Source organism: Prionailurus bengalensis, chromosome A1 (assembly GCF_016509475.1).
Source record: "Prionailurus bengalensis isolate Pbe53 chromosome A1, Fcat_Pben_1.1_paternal_pri, whole genome shotgun sequence".
Lineage (NCBI taxonomy): Eukaryota > Metazoa > Chordata > Mammalia > Carnivora > Felidae > Prionailurus > Prionailurus bengalensis.
The window spans coordinates 82356481-82370180 of NC_057343.1; the positions used below are offsets into that span (position 1 = coordinate 82356481).

The 13700-nt window shown below is 59.5% G+C and overlaps 1 protein-coding gene across 11 annotated transcripts in view; it reads left to right on the forward strand.

Moving 5' to 3' along the window:
- MCF2L (MCF.2 cell line derived transforming sequence like) overlaps positions 1–13700 on the forward strand; it is a 132663-nt gene that overhangs the window by 76404 nt on the left and 42559 nt on the right. For all 11 annotated transcript variants that reach the window (XM_043583122.1, XM_043583156.1, XM_043583113.1 and 8 more), the window contains 2 exons: positions 2315–2398; positions 4995–5109. In XM_043583122.1, coding sequence (XP_043439057.1) covers positions 2315–2398; positions 4995–5109 — 199 coding nt within the window. The remainder of the gene's footprint in view (positions 1–2314; positions 2399–4994; positions 5110–13700) is intronic.

A 13700-nucleotide genomic window follows, 5' to 3' on the forward strand; every position in this document is an offset into this window, starting at 1 on the left:
ACGCGCTGCCGTGGTCAGCTATCTGTGGGCTCCGGAAATTCTGCACCAGCTTGCGTGCCGACTTAGCTGGATTCCAGTGCTGCTCCGGGAAGTCGCCCTCTCGTGTGCCTCCTGCTTCCCCTGTCCCACACAAGTTCTTTGTGCCCCTGTCACAGGGGCTGCTGGGCCGGGTCCTAGGCTTGAGCAGTAGGCTGCAGGCTCTCCGGCCAGTGTGCAGGATGCCGTGAGGCCTGGCCCAGGCCAGGAGGTGGAGAAAGGCCTCCCTGAAGAAGTGACATCTTGGCCAGGAAGTGAGTAATACTGGACTGGCCAGCAGACAATGGGAGAAGCATTATGGGGAGCAGCTCATGCAAAGGCCCTGAGGCCTGAAGGACCTTGGTCCATCCATTGGAGGAGCTCTGGGAACATGAGAATGGTCAGTGCCCACAGGAGGGTGGTGACAAGGCCCAGAGACATCTCTCCAAGGAACCAAGCTCATGTTGACATCGATCCAGCCAGCAGGACTGTCCCTCTGTCACTGAAAGTACAGGAATGGTCAGCAATAATGGCCCTGTCTCTAGCATGTGGGAAGGCCTTGTGCCATCAGGGTAGGCCAGGCTCAGAGCACAGACAGCCTGTGCTGTGCAGGACTGAGCTCAGAGGGTACTTGGAGAGGAAGTGGGGTTAAAGGCTCTGCCAGTCAGATCCAGTGAAGAATTAGCGTCCATCAGAGGCCCAGACACTCATGGTTTTCTTTCCTCATGGGCTGCTGGAGTCCGGTGGGGATGCTGAGGTCCAGGGTGGTGGTGAGGTCTGGGGAACCGTCTAGGCAGTCCCTGTGCTCCTCACGGATGCTGGGTCCCCGTTAAGGACTTGCCAGTTCAGTGTCCGTGCTGTTTCCACTGCCCCTGGGAGGTCTCCAGACTTCTGGAGACCTTGCTTTCCATGGTCTGTGCTCAACGATGTGTGTCTCTGGGGCTGCAGAGGCTGAACCTGAGCACAGGTGGCACAGGTTTGATATTAACTGTGCAGAGACTCCTTCCTGCCATGAGAAGGGAAATGCGATGTGAAATCTGAAGGTCCAGCCCCTCCCCCGTGCAGGGTGCACGCTGCACTCGGCACAAATCGCCCTGCCTGGGATTTAGGAAAACATCCTGAATTTCCTCCCACGGAGGAGAGCCATGGCTGAGGCATCATGCTGCCTGTGGGCGGCAGCCTCACCCTTGGAGACTCAGTGCAGGTCCCCACCTTCTGAGCACTAGCTGCTGTCACTTCCTGACGCCGGCTACTGCCACTGCCGCTCTGTGGGGCCAGTGGGCGCCCGGTCAATGGCAGGCAGGGTCGAAGGGCAGGGCACGCCAGGATGGTGGAGCCTGCCTGTGTGCCTAGTCGTGTCACCTGTTTACACCTGCTTGTTTGCACGACCGGAAGAGCCGGCTTCGAGGCTGGTCCATGCCGGTAGCGTTCAGCAGCTCCACTGGAATTTTCGAGCTGGAAGAGCTCCCGTGTCTCCAGGCTCCCTTGGCTGGCATCTCAGATTGGGTCCTGAGTCTCTTCTGAGAAATCGTGTAAATGTCCCAGGATGCAAATTCCGCTGCTCGGCCAGGGTCTGGTTGTGAATCACGTGAGCACTAGCAAGGCGCTGACTCAGAAACACAGGAGCCCGCGGACACCAGGGCAGGGGCTGGCACCCAGCTTCACGCTCTCCGCAGTGACACACGCAGCCCCGACCCCAGGTGCCCAGAATCTCGCAAAACCTTCTTGCTTCCTGGCGATGCCTCCAGGGTGTGGCTGCTCCCAGTTCGCCCCAGACCCCGATCCAGGACTCGCAGCCTGTACACTAAGCCACCTTTCCCATCAGTATCTGGCTCAGGGACCCGGACGGGTGCCCTCCTGTGTCCATGTCGGGCAGGCGGGGTGGACCTCTGTGTGTCTGCTGCCCGGTGTCCTCGCTGACCTGGGCTGTGGTGGCCGCGGGGATGCCCGGACCGCCTCCAGTCGGGGGTGCAGGCTGGCAGACCAAAGTGGGTGCTGGGTGGGTGGTGCTGCCTGCCCTCACAGCTGCCTGCACGTCCCTCCGTCCCTCCTCCCTCCCTCCCGCCGCCTCTCTGTTCCTTTCTCTGTGCCTCTGACACATGGCACATCTTAAATATTGATAAACCACCCAGCACACAGTTTTCTGTGCACCGAGAGACAAAGGTCTCTGCACATTGGAAACTGAAATCCCTTTTTCCGAGCACGTGACCGCTGGTCCCTTTAGGTGTTGGCTGATGCGCATGGCTGCATGAGGCAGTTTGCACCAAATGACAGCCGCGTCCCTCTGCTCTGCCCACAGATGAAATCATGCACCAGGACATCACCCCGCTCTGTGCCGCTGACATCCAAGACCAACTGAAGAAGCGCTTTGCTTATCTGTCCGGTGAGTGCTGGGTCGGAGGGAGGGAGGGGCTGGGGCAGAGCCGGGCTGTGACCAAGGGGACCTAGTCCACATACTGCGAGTTGGGCACGACCTGCTGTTGATTCCACCAAGGGCCAGGAGACGCTGTACGCTGCCCGGGAGGAGGGGGCTCAGGGCTCGTTGGCCAGGGGCTACGGGAAGAGACAGCCGGAAGTCAGTCCTGAGAGGGACACAGCCCGAGAGCTCCTGCCTGCAGTCTCCAGAATGTTTCCTCAGCAGGTGCAGTGGGAAAGGGCACAGCTGCCCTCATCCTTGCAGCATCCTGGGCCAGGGACCTCCCTAGTCCAGCACACCCAGCTTCCGTGGGGGAGGCCCCAGAGCACAGCTGATAGGGGCGAGGGGCTGGCTCTGTCCCACCGGCCTGTTCTGGGGCCCCTGTGTCCCTCGGTCCAGACTCTGTCTCCACCCTGTAGGATGACCTGCCATCCTGTCTGGCTGTGGTGCATGACCCCAGCCACTGGACGGTACTGGCACATCCTGGGTGCTAAGGCTGCGATGGCACCTGTGGTGGCCGCCCTCACAGCTATACAAGTACCCCCATCAGGACCAGACAACCTGCCCTTCCCAGGCGCTCGGCCCTACTCACAGGCCCTTTCCCCTCCTGAGCCCTGAGAGCCAGCCCCGTGCCCCTGGGGCCGCCCTGGCCCTTCTCCCAGGGGCCGGGAGCCATGCCTCAGGCCGCGCCCTAACACGTGGCCCTGGAGCTCAGGCAACCCGGGGGAATCGAAGGTCGTCAGCAGGATGTGGGGCCTCTGGGGGGCTTGTCCACAGTGAGGCACATCGGTCACTGCGAGGAGGGAGGGGTGTCCTTCAGAGAAACAGGAAGCCATCTACAACACAGGGGTTGTGGCCCACGCCAACAAGATGTTCAGTCAAGGGTCTGCGGGCTCCTTCCATTTCCCTAGCCCATCCATGCCTTTCAAGACCCCAAGGTTCACAACTTTAGTGCACTTGTGACCCAGACTAATGACCCTGACCTTCCTCCAGGTTGTAAGCCCACCACCTCTTGGCTTGGAGGAGGCAGAGCCCCAGGACCCCTCTGGACACACCTTCTCTCTGTCATTCAAATGCCAGCCAGTGTTTCGGGAGGGGACTGTGCAGGTGTGAGGAGGGTCCTACTTCAGGGCTTCCGAGATCATCCTGGGTGGACCTGTCCTAGCCGGCTGGGCCTCACAGGGACCGGTGGACCTGAAGGATTCCCAAGATGGGATTTGGCTGAGTTACACTGACGGGGGATCCATCCCAAGGCAGTTCTCTCACCACCTCACGTCCTACCCACGATTCCTCCGAGGATATGGGTGCTGGCTCAGGGTGAGCCCACCCCCGCCCCATCCATGGTGCACAGCCCTGCTTGCCAATGGGGACCCTCCTCCGGCTCCTGCAGAGTTAGGTCTTTGGTGTAATTCCATCAACATCCATCGATACTTCCTGTGCAGGATGCACCTGAAACACGCTGGGGGAACTGCCACAGGGGGCCGCCCGCGTGCGCGTCAGTGTGTGCACTGCTCACGCTGCCCCCACCTTAGCCCAAGACACCCCCTTCATTGATTTGCTGTTAATTCCGGCGGGCAGGGCTGGGGGGGGAGGAGTTCAGAAAGTGTGCCCAGTGGTTCTTACACCCCACGGAGCGCTGGCTAGACGGGGGTGTCACTCACACATATGGCATCTCAGGGCCCCTGCGTGCCGCTGGCCACTCCTCCCGGCAGGGTGACCCTCCTCCCCGCAGGGTGGGCCTCTGCTCACAGGGTGGGCCTCCTCCCCACGGTGTGGGCCTCCTCCCTGAGGGTGGCCAGGGTCCAGGAGGGAGCTGTGAGCAAGGAGGGTGGACCCCACCGTGTCTGGCAGCCCGGCCTTGGGAGTTACATGGCACCTGGCCTGCAGCCGATGGGCCAGGACAGGTGGCCAGGGCAGGAGAGATGGGTCCCACCCATCAAGTGGCCGTCCGCAGCCGCCCAGGGCTCTGACTAGCAGGCAGACATGGAACCTGGGCCCGGGTGATTCGGGCGTGTCGTCAGCCCCTGCCCTGTCCACTGCTTCTCCAGACCGCTTGTGGGACACGTCAAACCACATAGGCCCCAGACTGAATTCAGCCTTCTGCTTGAAGCTCCCATCCCCAGGTCCTGAGCCCCACACCCTTTTCCTCCTTGCTGTGTGTCTCCGCTCAGAAGTGTGCTCTCTGCTCCCTCCCCTGCCACACTGCCAAGGGGATGACCCCCTTAGACCCAAACTGTCTGAAGTGGTTCGTCAGAGATGCACGCAGAGCCTTAGGGCCTCTGGGGTAAGAGATGGAGCGTTGTGCGGGGTTTAAAGCGGCTCACGCATTTACAAGGCGCAGAAAACCGTACTTTGCGGTGTTAGCCTACTCGGCGCAGTCTTGGTTCTGTACAACTATGCTCATTTGGGAAGTGATGAGCCGCGTGGGACTGGCTGCCCGGCGGTGGCAGAGTGACAGGTGCCTGTTTGTGCGCGCGTCACTCTTCTGCACACGCCAAGCGCTCGCACTCCTTCCGTGATGAAAACCACGCCTGGGCTCAGTGCTGCCTTGCTCTCTCCCCAGGTGGGCGCGGGCAGGACGGCAGCCCGGTCATCACCTTCCCAGACTACCCGGCCTTCAGCGACGTCCCCGACAAGGAGTTCCAGAATGTCATGACCTACCTCACCAGCATCCCCAGGTGTGTGTCGCTGTCAGATGAGGAGGTCCTGCCAAGGGGGCCCAGGGTCCCGCCCAGGTCACACAGCCCACACGGAGCGGTCGGGGCCAGGGTCCCACTGGACCCTTTCCCCGCTCCCAGCGTCCTACGTTTGTTACACTGGCAGGGCTACACCGAGCAGGAGGGACACACAACAGGGAGGCCGCAGGGCAGAGGTGGTCGTGAGACCCTCCGGGGCCCGGCCCATTAGTCCTCCTCGTGCTCCTTGCGGCGGGACAAGTGACCCCAGAGGCAACTCCCCTGGCTGTTGGTTCTGTTACCGCGAGCAGAGCTGGGTCCCACCTTCCGGAAAGGCAAGGAGACCTCGTTTGTACCTCAGTGGCCGCGCCGGGCATCCTCCACATCCAGGAGCCGAGAGGCAGATGCCCCACCGCTGGGGGGTCAGCTCTGGGGTGTCCACGGCAGCCCAGAGGTGGTGAGGACGTGGCCCTCACACCCTGACAAAGAACCAGCACCACGCGGCGTTAGGTGGAGACCCTCGCGGGTGACCTGGTTCCTCAGGCAACATCAAGGGCGATGGGGGGGGCTCGCCGTAGTGTGGGGGCCCAGGCTGCCACATCCCCGGGGGACATCGTGCTCATTCATTAGCGTTGCTAAGGACGGGTTTCTGAATTTGTGTGGTTTATTGCTCCGCGAATTGTCTAATCCAGAGAACAGACCAAGACAGCAAGTTCAATTGGCTGGTTCCTCTTGCATGAAAACTGCCAACGGCGATGACCAATCAGCGCTGGAGGGGATGAGAGGGAGGTCGTAGGTTCTTCTAGAACCCGGCAGAGGGGAAGGGAGCACTCTTCAGGGACGTGGGCGCTGGGTGATCATCTGGCAGGAGAAAGATGGGGTCACATCCTGGGTCGCACAGCATCTGCTGTCCTGTCCTTCCAGGCACCAGGTTCTGGGTGGCCGAGTCAGGTGTGGGGACGGCCAGGCCCCGGGAGCCCAGCAGCCTTCCTTACGGCCACTTGGCCAGCTGTGCACCCTTGAGGGGCTTCCTGGTGGCAGCTGCAACACGGCAAAGCATCTCTGTGTGTCTTCCCTCGGTCTCAGGATGAGAGACAGGACGGCCATAGTCAGCCCCATGCTGCCGTCAAGGTCATGGGGCACGAGTAAGGTCACCACACAAGGTGGTGGGAAGATGCTCCCTGTGGTGAGGCATTGAGGGGTGGCCCTTCAGGAGGGACGCCAGGACGCTGGGACTCAAGGACATGGGGACCCAGGACAGGACAGGTGTGGAAATGCTCAGGGCTCCAGGGGAGGGGTGCATGGGGACCGGCCAGCAGGATGGGGCAGCGACTGGAGTGTGAAGTGACTGAACCTGCCAGTGGTTCCAGGGAAGAACAAGTTCAAGGGATTTAAAAAGAAAAGGGGGGACGCCCCATGCAGTCTCTGGTCTCCCAGGTGGGGGCTGTCCTGAGTCCGGGATGAGCCTTGCTGCTGCAGTGACCTCTTAGCACAGGGCCAGGACCCCAGGGGACTCTGTTTGTTTCGAAAGTCAACAATCAGTTTATGTCTGGAAATGTCAACACCCAACAGCCCAGGCCTGGTGCGGAGGTGAGCCATGTCCCCAGGCCACAAGCAGGCATGATGCTGGGGTGGGGGCAGCCCTCTCAGACCTTCCAGGCTTGCATGTCTTTTCCCCTGGAGGTCTCTACCCTCACTGAGCCTCAGACCTAATGGCCTCAGGGCCTTTGCACTTGCTGCCCCTTGGTGGACCACCTTTTCATATTCCAGGCCACCTCCTCAGGGAGGCCCTCCATCACCCACACCTAAAGAAAGAAGCGAAAGCCAGCTCTTCCCCCACTCAGGGCCACTTGCCCACCAGGCTTCCTGGAGCTTTCCGAAAAGGTCGTAATTACAGCCTCGTTTTGGTCTGTGTCTGTGAGAGCAGGCAGGTCCGGGACAGCAGGCACGTGCTGCACAAATACACTTCATTTGCAGACAAACCCACCCTGCTTCGCAGACTCCCTCTTATGATCTCTGCATCCCCTTCTCTCCCCTTCGATGAGGACTGCCATCTTTCCATCCTTTGTCATCCCCAGCAGAATGAGCTCCTTTCACAGGCCTGGGGCGTGGCTCATGTGGTTCACGTGCGAGGGCCGAGGGAAGGGAGTGCTGTGGCTCTGTGGCTCCAAGGTGGTGTGGAGCTGGCCAGGAGGCCGGTTTGTGCATCTCCGTTTCCGGAGACGAGGGTGCACAGTGGGCACAGGCCAGCATGTGCTTTATTCACGGTTCTCCTCTTTCCGGATGAGGACCACGAAAGCTCCGGGGCTGGAGTGGCAGATCTGGACCTACCACACCCCGCGTGCACCTTCACCCACAAATAAACCCCCACGTAATGAAGCCCAGCACGCCCTGGTCTCAAAGGACAGCTGAGAGACCCACGGACATGAGGGGCCCAGAGAAGAGCGGTCAGGTGTTCGGTGCGCGGGACAGGATGCATGGAAGTCAGAGTGTGAGGCGGACACCCGCGCCTGGGCCTGGAGTCTGGCTGCCTCCACGTGCTGTCAGTCCTAACCCCAGGGTGCCATCGGGGGTGCCAACTCTGAAGAGCAGCTGCGCCCCTGCAGAGAATGCAGCTCTAAAGGGAGGAAAAGTGTGGCCCTCCTTCGGAGCACAGAGCAGCTGCTCGGTGCTCATTAAAAATGTAGGGCAGAAACATGCCCGTGGGGAACGCCAGGGCCCTGTGCCCACATCTTCAGGATGAGGGCCAGCTTGGCACCGGGGGAGGCCCGTGATGGCTGAGAGGCGGCCCTACTGTGCGAGCCCGGGGGGGCCAATTGCTGCATTCTCCCGTGGGCCCTCCCCTGAGTGCCGGGGGAAGGGGCACCACCCGCAGATCTCTGTTCTCACCCTTGGGGTCGGAGATGGGTGGCCCCTTCCAGAAACGAGGGAACAGCCCCCACACAGACAGGTGACAGGATGGGATTACTGCCTGGTGTATGCCTTTCCATGTCTGTGCCTGCGGAACGGTCAGATCCCCCATGAGGCCTGCTTCTCGGAGATGTGAACTCAGTCTCTAAACCAAGCTTTAACTCCGTCTTCTAGAGCAACATGTTCGGTGCTGACTTGACTTCCCCTGTCTTATGTGAGTGCAAATGGAGGGAGCCATGGCTTAAGCTGAGAGGTGGATCGTTACTGGCCCTGTAGAAGGCCAGTAGAAGGCCCTGTAGAAGGCATTGCGACAGGCAGGCTTTGTCCGTGTGTGTCAGATGTATGTGGTCTTTTGAAGAAAACAGTCACGTGGAAGGACGCTGTGGATCGTGGGAGTGGTCAGCCAGCGCCCAGAGGTGTGGTGGTGGCTCCACGGGCCACCCTGTGAGCTCTCGCCTAGGTTGAGGCCCTGCCCCCAGGGTGGCCCTGTGACCTCTGCACAACAGAGAGGAAGCCAGGCAGAGGCACCATGGGCAGGGCACCCCGTCGCTGTCTGTGAGAAATGTCTATGTTCCGGACACACTCAGACCCAACAGTGAACGAAAGGAGTGAAGTCGTGTCACTTGCGTTCTCAGTAATGAAGTAGGTTGTGCACAGGGGTGTGGATTGTGGAAAGGGAAGAAGGGGAGGAGCGGCCCAGTTGTGGGCTGGGGCCCCCTCAAGAGGGGTCTGGTTGGTTCTCGGTGAAATGGGGCAGCAGGCCTGGGGAGGGGCTGCAGTCCCCACTGGAGACAGCAGTGCCGTGGGCCCCAGGTTCGCAGGGAGCAGTCACCTGAGAAGGGAAGGTTTGGGCGTCATGGGCATTGTCAGGTGTGGAGTGGGGGTGAGGAGGGGAGCCCCCAGGTGTTCCAACTGGAGCGGCCGCCTGCATCCTGTGGGCCATGTGGGGCCTGCAGCTGCTTAGGGACTGGGCCCAGGTGTCCTGGCTGCAACAGTGCACAGTGTGGTGTCCCGGCTTGTGTCCAGGCTGTGACAGTGCATGGTGTGGTGTCCCGGCTTGTGTCCTGGCTGTGACAGTGCATGGTGTGGCCACCTGGCTGCTGGGAAGGATAGCTAGAGGACAGGTTGCTCAGAGGGAGTCTCCCGGCCGCGGGCGGTTGAGACTGTGGTAAGGACAGCTCCCGTGGAGGGTTCAGCGCAAAGAAATGACCATTGGAACAAATTTAACAAAAACAGGAGGAGTGGACTCTGCGAAGAGGCAGCCACCTCCTCAGGGTGGCGCTACCCCGCGGAGCAAAGGGATGGGCCAGTGAGCTGGGGGGAGGGACGCAGTCCAGGCCCTCCCGAGACAAGAGAATAACCACACGGTTGTGCTGGAGAAACTACATCACAAAGGCGAAGAGGAGTGGTAACGATTTGATTTCTTTTACGTGTAACCCTGTCTTTGTGCACTGGCTCAAGTCCGTTACCACACACACCATGATCTGGGTTACAGGCCTGTCCAGGGGGCAGAAGCCCCAGACTCCAGTGCTGACCTCTGGGCCCCTCTCCTTCCCATGGTTCCTGACCCGGGACCCCTTCCCCCTGCATGCTTCCAGACCCTGACCTCCTCCCCCTCCTGTTATTCTAGACCTTGACTCCCCTCCCCCTGTGGTTCCAGACCCTGACCCCCTTCTTCCTATGGTTCTAGACTCTGGCCCCCTTCCCCCTATGGTTCTAGACCTTGACTCCCCTTCCCCTGTGGTTCTAAACCTTGACTCCCCACCTCCGTGGTTCCAGACCCTGACCCCCTTCTCCCTATGGTTCTAGACCCTGACCCCCTCCCCCTGTGGTTCCAGACCCTGGACCCCCCCCGCCAAGCATGCCCCCGTCTACCTTCCCTCCCCCACTGGTGGAGCTGGTTTTGCCCAACCACACCATGGCAGAAGTGGTTTCCACACCTAGTGTGATCCTACCCCTCTCCACAAATGGAGTGCACTTCACACAGACACATTCACATGTGTGTGTGCACTCACACATGCACACGTACACACGTGCACACTTGCACAGGGTCTCATAAGCAGAGTTGCCAACATCAAGATAGATTTCTGGCTTTTCTGTGAAAAAACCCGTTTAGCAGCCGTGAACTTTCATTTCCAGGTGGCAACCGTGCAGGAGCGCCTGTGCTGAGCCCTGGGGGCTCTATCAACCCCCTACCCCACCTCAACCCCGGGGTTCAGAGGACCCCCTTCCTCCACAGCTGCCGTCTCTCGTCAGCGCAGTTAAGTCATAATTCAGGAGCCCTTAGAGTTCATTTATGCGGACTTTCCCTGGACCCAGTTCCACTCACCGAGCTGCTGGGAGACAGAGCCTGTCCCCAGCTGGCTTCCACGAGGGGCACACGCAGCCTCTCCCACATGCACTCACACACACATAAGTGCACATGCACACATGCACGCACACGGCCCACGGACCTGAGGAGGTCTGGAACCACCTTACTTCCTGCTGCCATGTGATTTCCAAGTGGATTTCCTGTGACGTCTGCGTGGGAAGCATGTGTGTGTGTGAAGATGCGCAGGACAATTCAAGATGCGCACGCGGAAGTGACAGCTTCCGCCTCCCGCCTGCCTCCTTCCCCACAGAGTTAGTTTGGGTGACATTGGGTTGCTCTCCAGCCGCGCACCCCTGCCCCACACTGGGACATGGCACCGCACTCTTTCCCGCTGCGCACCCCGCTCCACGCTGGGAGCACAGACTCACCAGTCCACCAGCTCCCATCCAGCAGCCTGTCACCCACATCCTTCCAGGCGGCCCCTCTGAGCCTGCGCTGCCACAGCTGTATCACACCCTGTTGTGTAGACGGGTCAAGCCTACCGAGCCGAGCACAATGTCGTCGGCTCTCCATCCCCCTCGGGTTCCCCTATGATGAGTAGCCTTGCTCCTGGTGTAGCTGGGTTGGGTGTTCTGAGGGGGACCGCCTTGAGGGTGATGGATTTGTCACACTGCTCAGCCGCCGCCTTGTCGAGAGGTCCTCCCCCCAGGCCATGTGATTAGCAAGTAAAGGGCGTTTGCTGTCCATGACTTTGCTCAGCCCATTGTCCTACGTGGTCTCAAGCTCTGGGAGCCCAGTGACCACTGTCCGCCATGCTGGCCTCCTCCGCACGGGCCCTGTTTCTTCGTGTTCCTGGCCACGCACTCCTGGCGGGAGCCAGAGGCTACCTGTCCCCTGGAGCCCTCTTCTTTGTTGTAATGACCTTTCTCTGTCACTGCCATCCGGTGTGATAGCTGCTAGCCACGTATGGCCATTTAAACTGAAAAATTAAAAGGAAGTAAATGGGAAAGTTCAGTAGTTGGTTGGGCTCCCCCCCATATTTCAGTTCACGTGTGGCCACGTGGGCACTCGGATGTGGACCAGTCTGCCTGTTGGAGCACACGGGCCATGGTGGTGGGGTCAGGACAGCAGCGGCTCTGTCCTTATTCACAGAGAAAAGGCCAAGAGATTATTATCCTGACGCCATGCCCAAGAGGAGAGACCACAGCTCTGCCCTTACTTGGAAATAATGACATTTTGCTATGAGGGAAGCACGCTGAGGTGTGGCTCTGGGGTTGGGAGGCCATTCCTTCACGGCCGTCACGGAGCCCAGGCTGCACCCTGCCAGCGTGTCTGCCCCTCACGGGGGGAGGTGGTGTAGGGGACACACAGTGCCCAAGAACCTGTGAACTAGCATTTCAGCCCCCAGCTGGAGAGGAGATGCCTGAGGCTGACACGGGGAGGCTCTGGGCTGGGAGCAGAGAGTCAGGACACAAGAGTCAGGCCAAGTCCTGGACCCCGGTGATCGAGGTCTGCAGCATGAGCCCAAGGCAGGTCATGAGCTTCCGGAAGGTTCTCTGCATGGGTCCCAAGGTGGTGGCTTTACGCCCCTGGGGAGCAGTTCACTCCCTGATTGCAAAGAACTGGCTGACAGTGTGCATCTTTTTTTTTTTTAATGTGTTTAAAGGATTTATGTGGTTTACTGGGGGGTTAATAGCATTTGAAAAAAAATTGGTAAAATATTCATAACGTATAATGAACCATCTTTACCATCCCTAAGTGCACAGGCAGGTCAGTAGTACTAAATATGTACCTATTGTGCAACACGTCTCCAGAACCTTCTCATTCCCTGATGTCCAACACCAGGGGTCTGACACTCTAGGAGCCCCCCAGGAGCAGGATCACACAGTATGTATCCTGCATCTAGCTCGTCTTCCCCAGCACGAGGTCCCCCAGGTTCACTGTGGTGCAGCCTGCATCAGTCTCCTCCCTTTCCGGGCAGATAACAGACAGCGCCCCTCTGTCTGGATGGACCACGCTGCATTGATCTGTTCGTCGGTGGGTGTAGAGAACTGTTTCTGAACGAGGCTAGAAGTCAGGCTTCCTCGTGCATGCCCCCTGTAGGCTCGTGGAAACCAGGCGGGTCGAGGCCTTGGTTATCCCTGCGTGTTCTTGGTCCTATAGCCACAAGCACAGATTCCACGCGCACTCACAGTGATTCCCCAAGATGTCATGACTTCGGTTTTCTGTGTTTGTTTTTGTCAAAAAAAAAAAATTGCAAAGAGGAAAAGCTTGAATATAAGGAACATAAAAATGCAAGATTTCAGGCTCTTCAGAGAAATTCCTGTGTGTTTCTTTTTGTTTTTTTTAATGGGCTGTTCCTTTGGTTATGAAGGAGAGGTGATGTCACTGCTTTGTAGCAAAGGGCCCCTGGGCAACGCCCGCACTCCTACAGCTCATGTCGTGCGCCCCTGAGCCTCAGCAGCCCTGACAGGATCCGGAGCGACTCTAAGAACAGATGGGTTACCGTGTGCGGGAGTTTTTAAGAAGTACTTGGAGGTTTTATTCAGTGGTTTGCTTTGTGGAATGACAAACTGACCAGTGCTAGAGAAACACATCACAGAAATGGTATTTGGACAAACGTTCGAATCGCGAGAAGAGAGAAGAAAGAGCGAGGAAAGAAAGGTTCGGATGGAGAGCTCAGGGGACAACCTGGGCAGCTGGGTCACAGGGGCAGGGAAGGCTGCCCATGACATTTCAACCTGTGTCCCTCACAAAGGAAGACAGGGCCTTATTCACATCTGCTAACTTGCATAGACCAGTGTCAGATGCAGGGTGACAAGGCAACAAGGCAGTGCTGCGGGGTCCAGGGGGCCTGGGGAGGGGGTGGCTCCTGCTGGCCACTGGGTACCTGCTGCCCCACCCCCAGCCAGCTGCTGGTCAGCCCCCTGGGCCAGCCCAGCCCTCAGGGACCCAGGGCCCCTGCCGCACAGGGACAGGCTCCGCCTGACAGGCCATCCCACCACAGACCGGGGAGGGCTGGGAAGGGTGCCAGCCTGCGGCTGCCTCCTACATGGGGCCCATCCACCCCAGCCCTGGCACTCCGCCCTGACGCTGGCAAGGCATAGCCACGGGCCCTTTGCTCCGAGAAGGGGCCTCCTCACCGCCCTCCAGCTGCGGGCCGTGAGCCCCAGGCCATGCGGGAGCTGTAGGTGCACAGAAACGCCCTATCAGCCTGTTTTGGCTCCTAAACGCTGTACCTTCTGTCTTTCCATGGACATTACACCACGTGAGGCTCCCTGGCCTGCTGTGACCTGCGATGGTTTGCACTCCAGAAAACCTCACTCCCAGACATGGACCTGACTTAGCAGTTGGGACCCACAGGCCCCGGGGT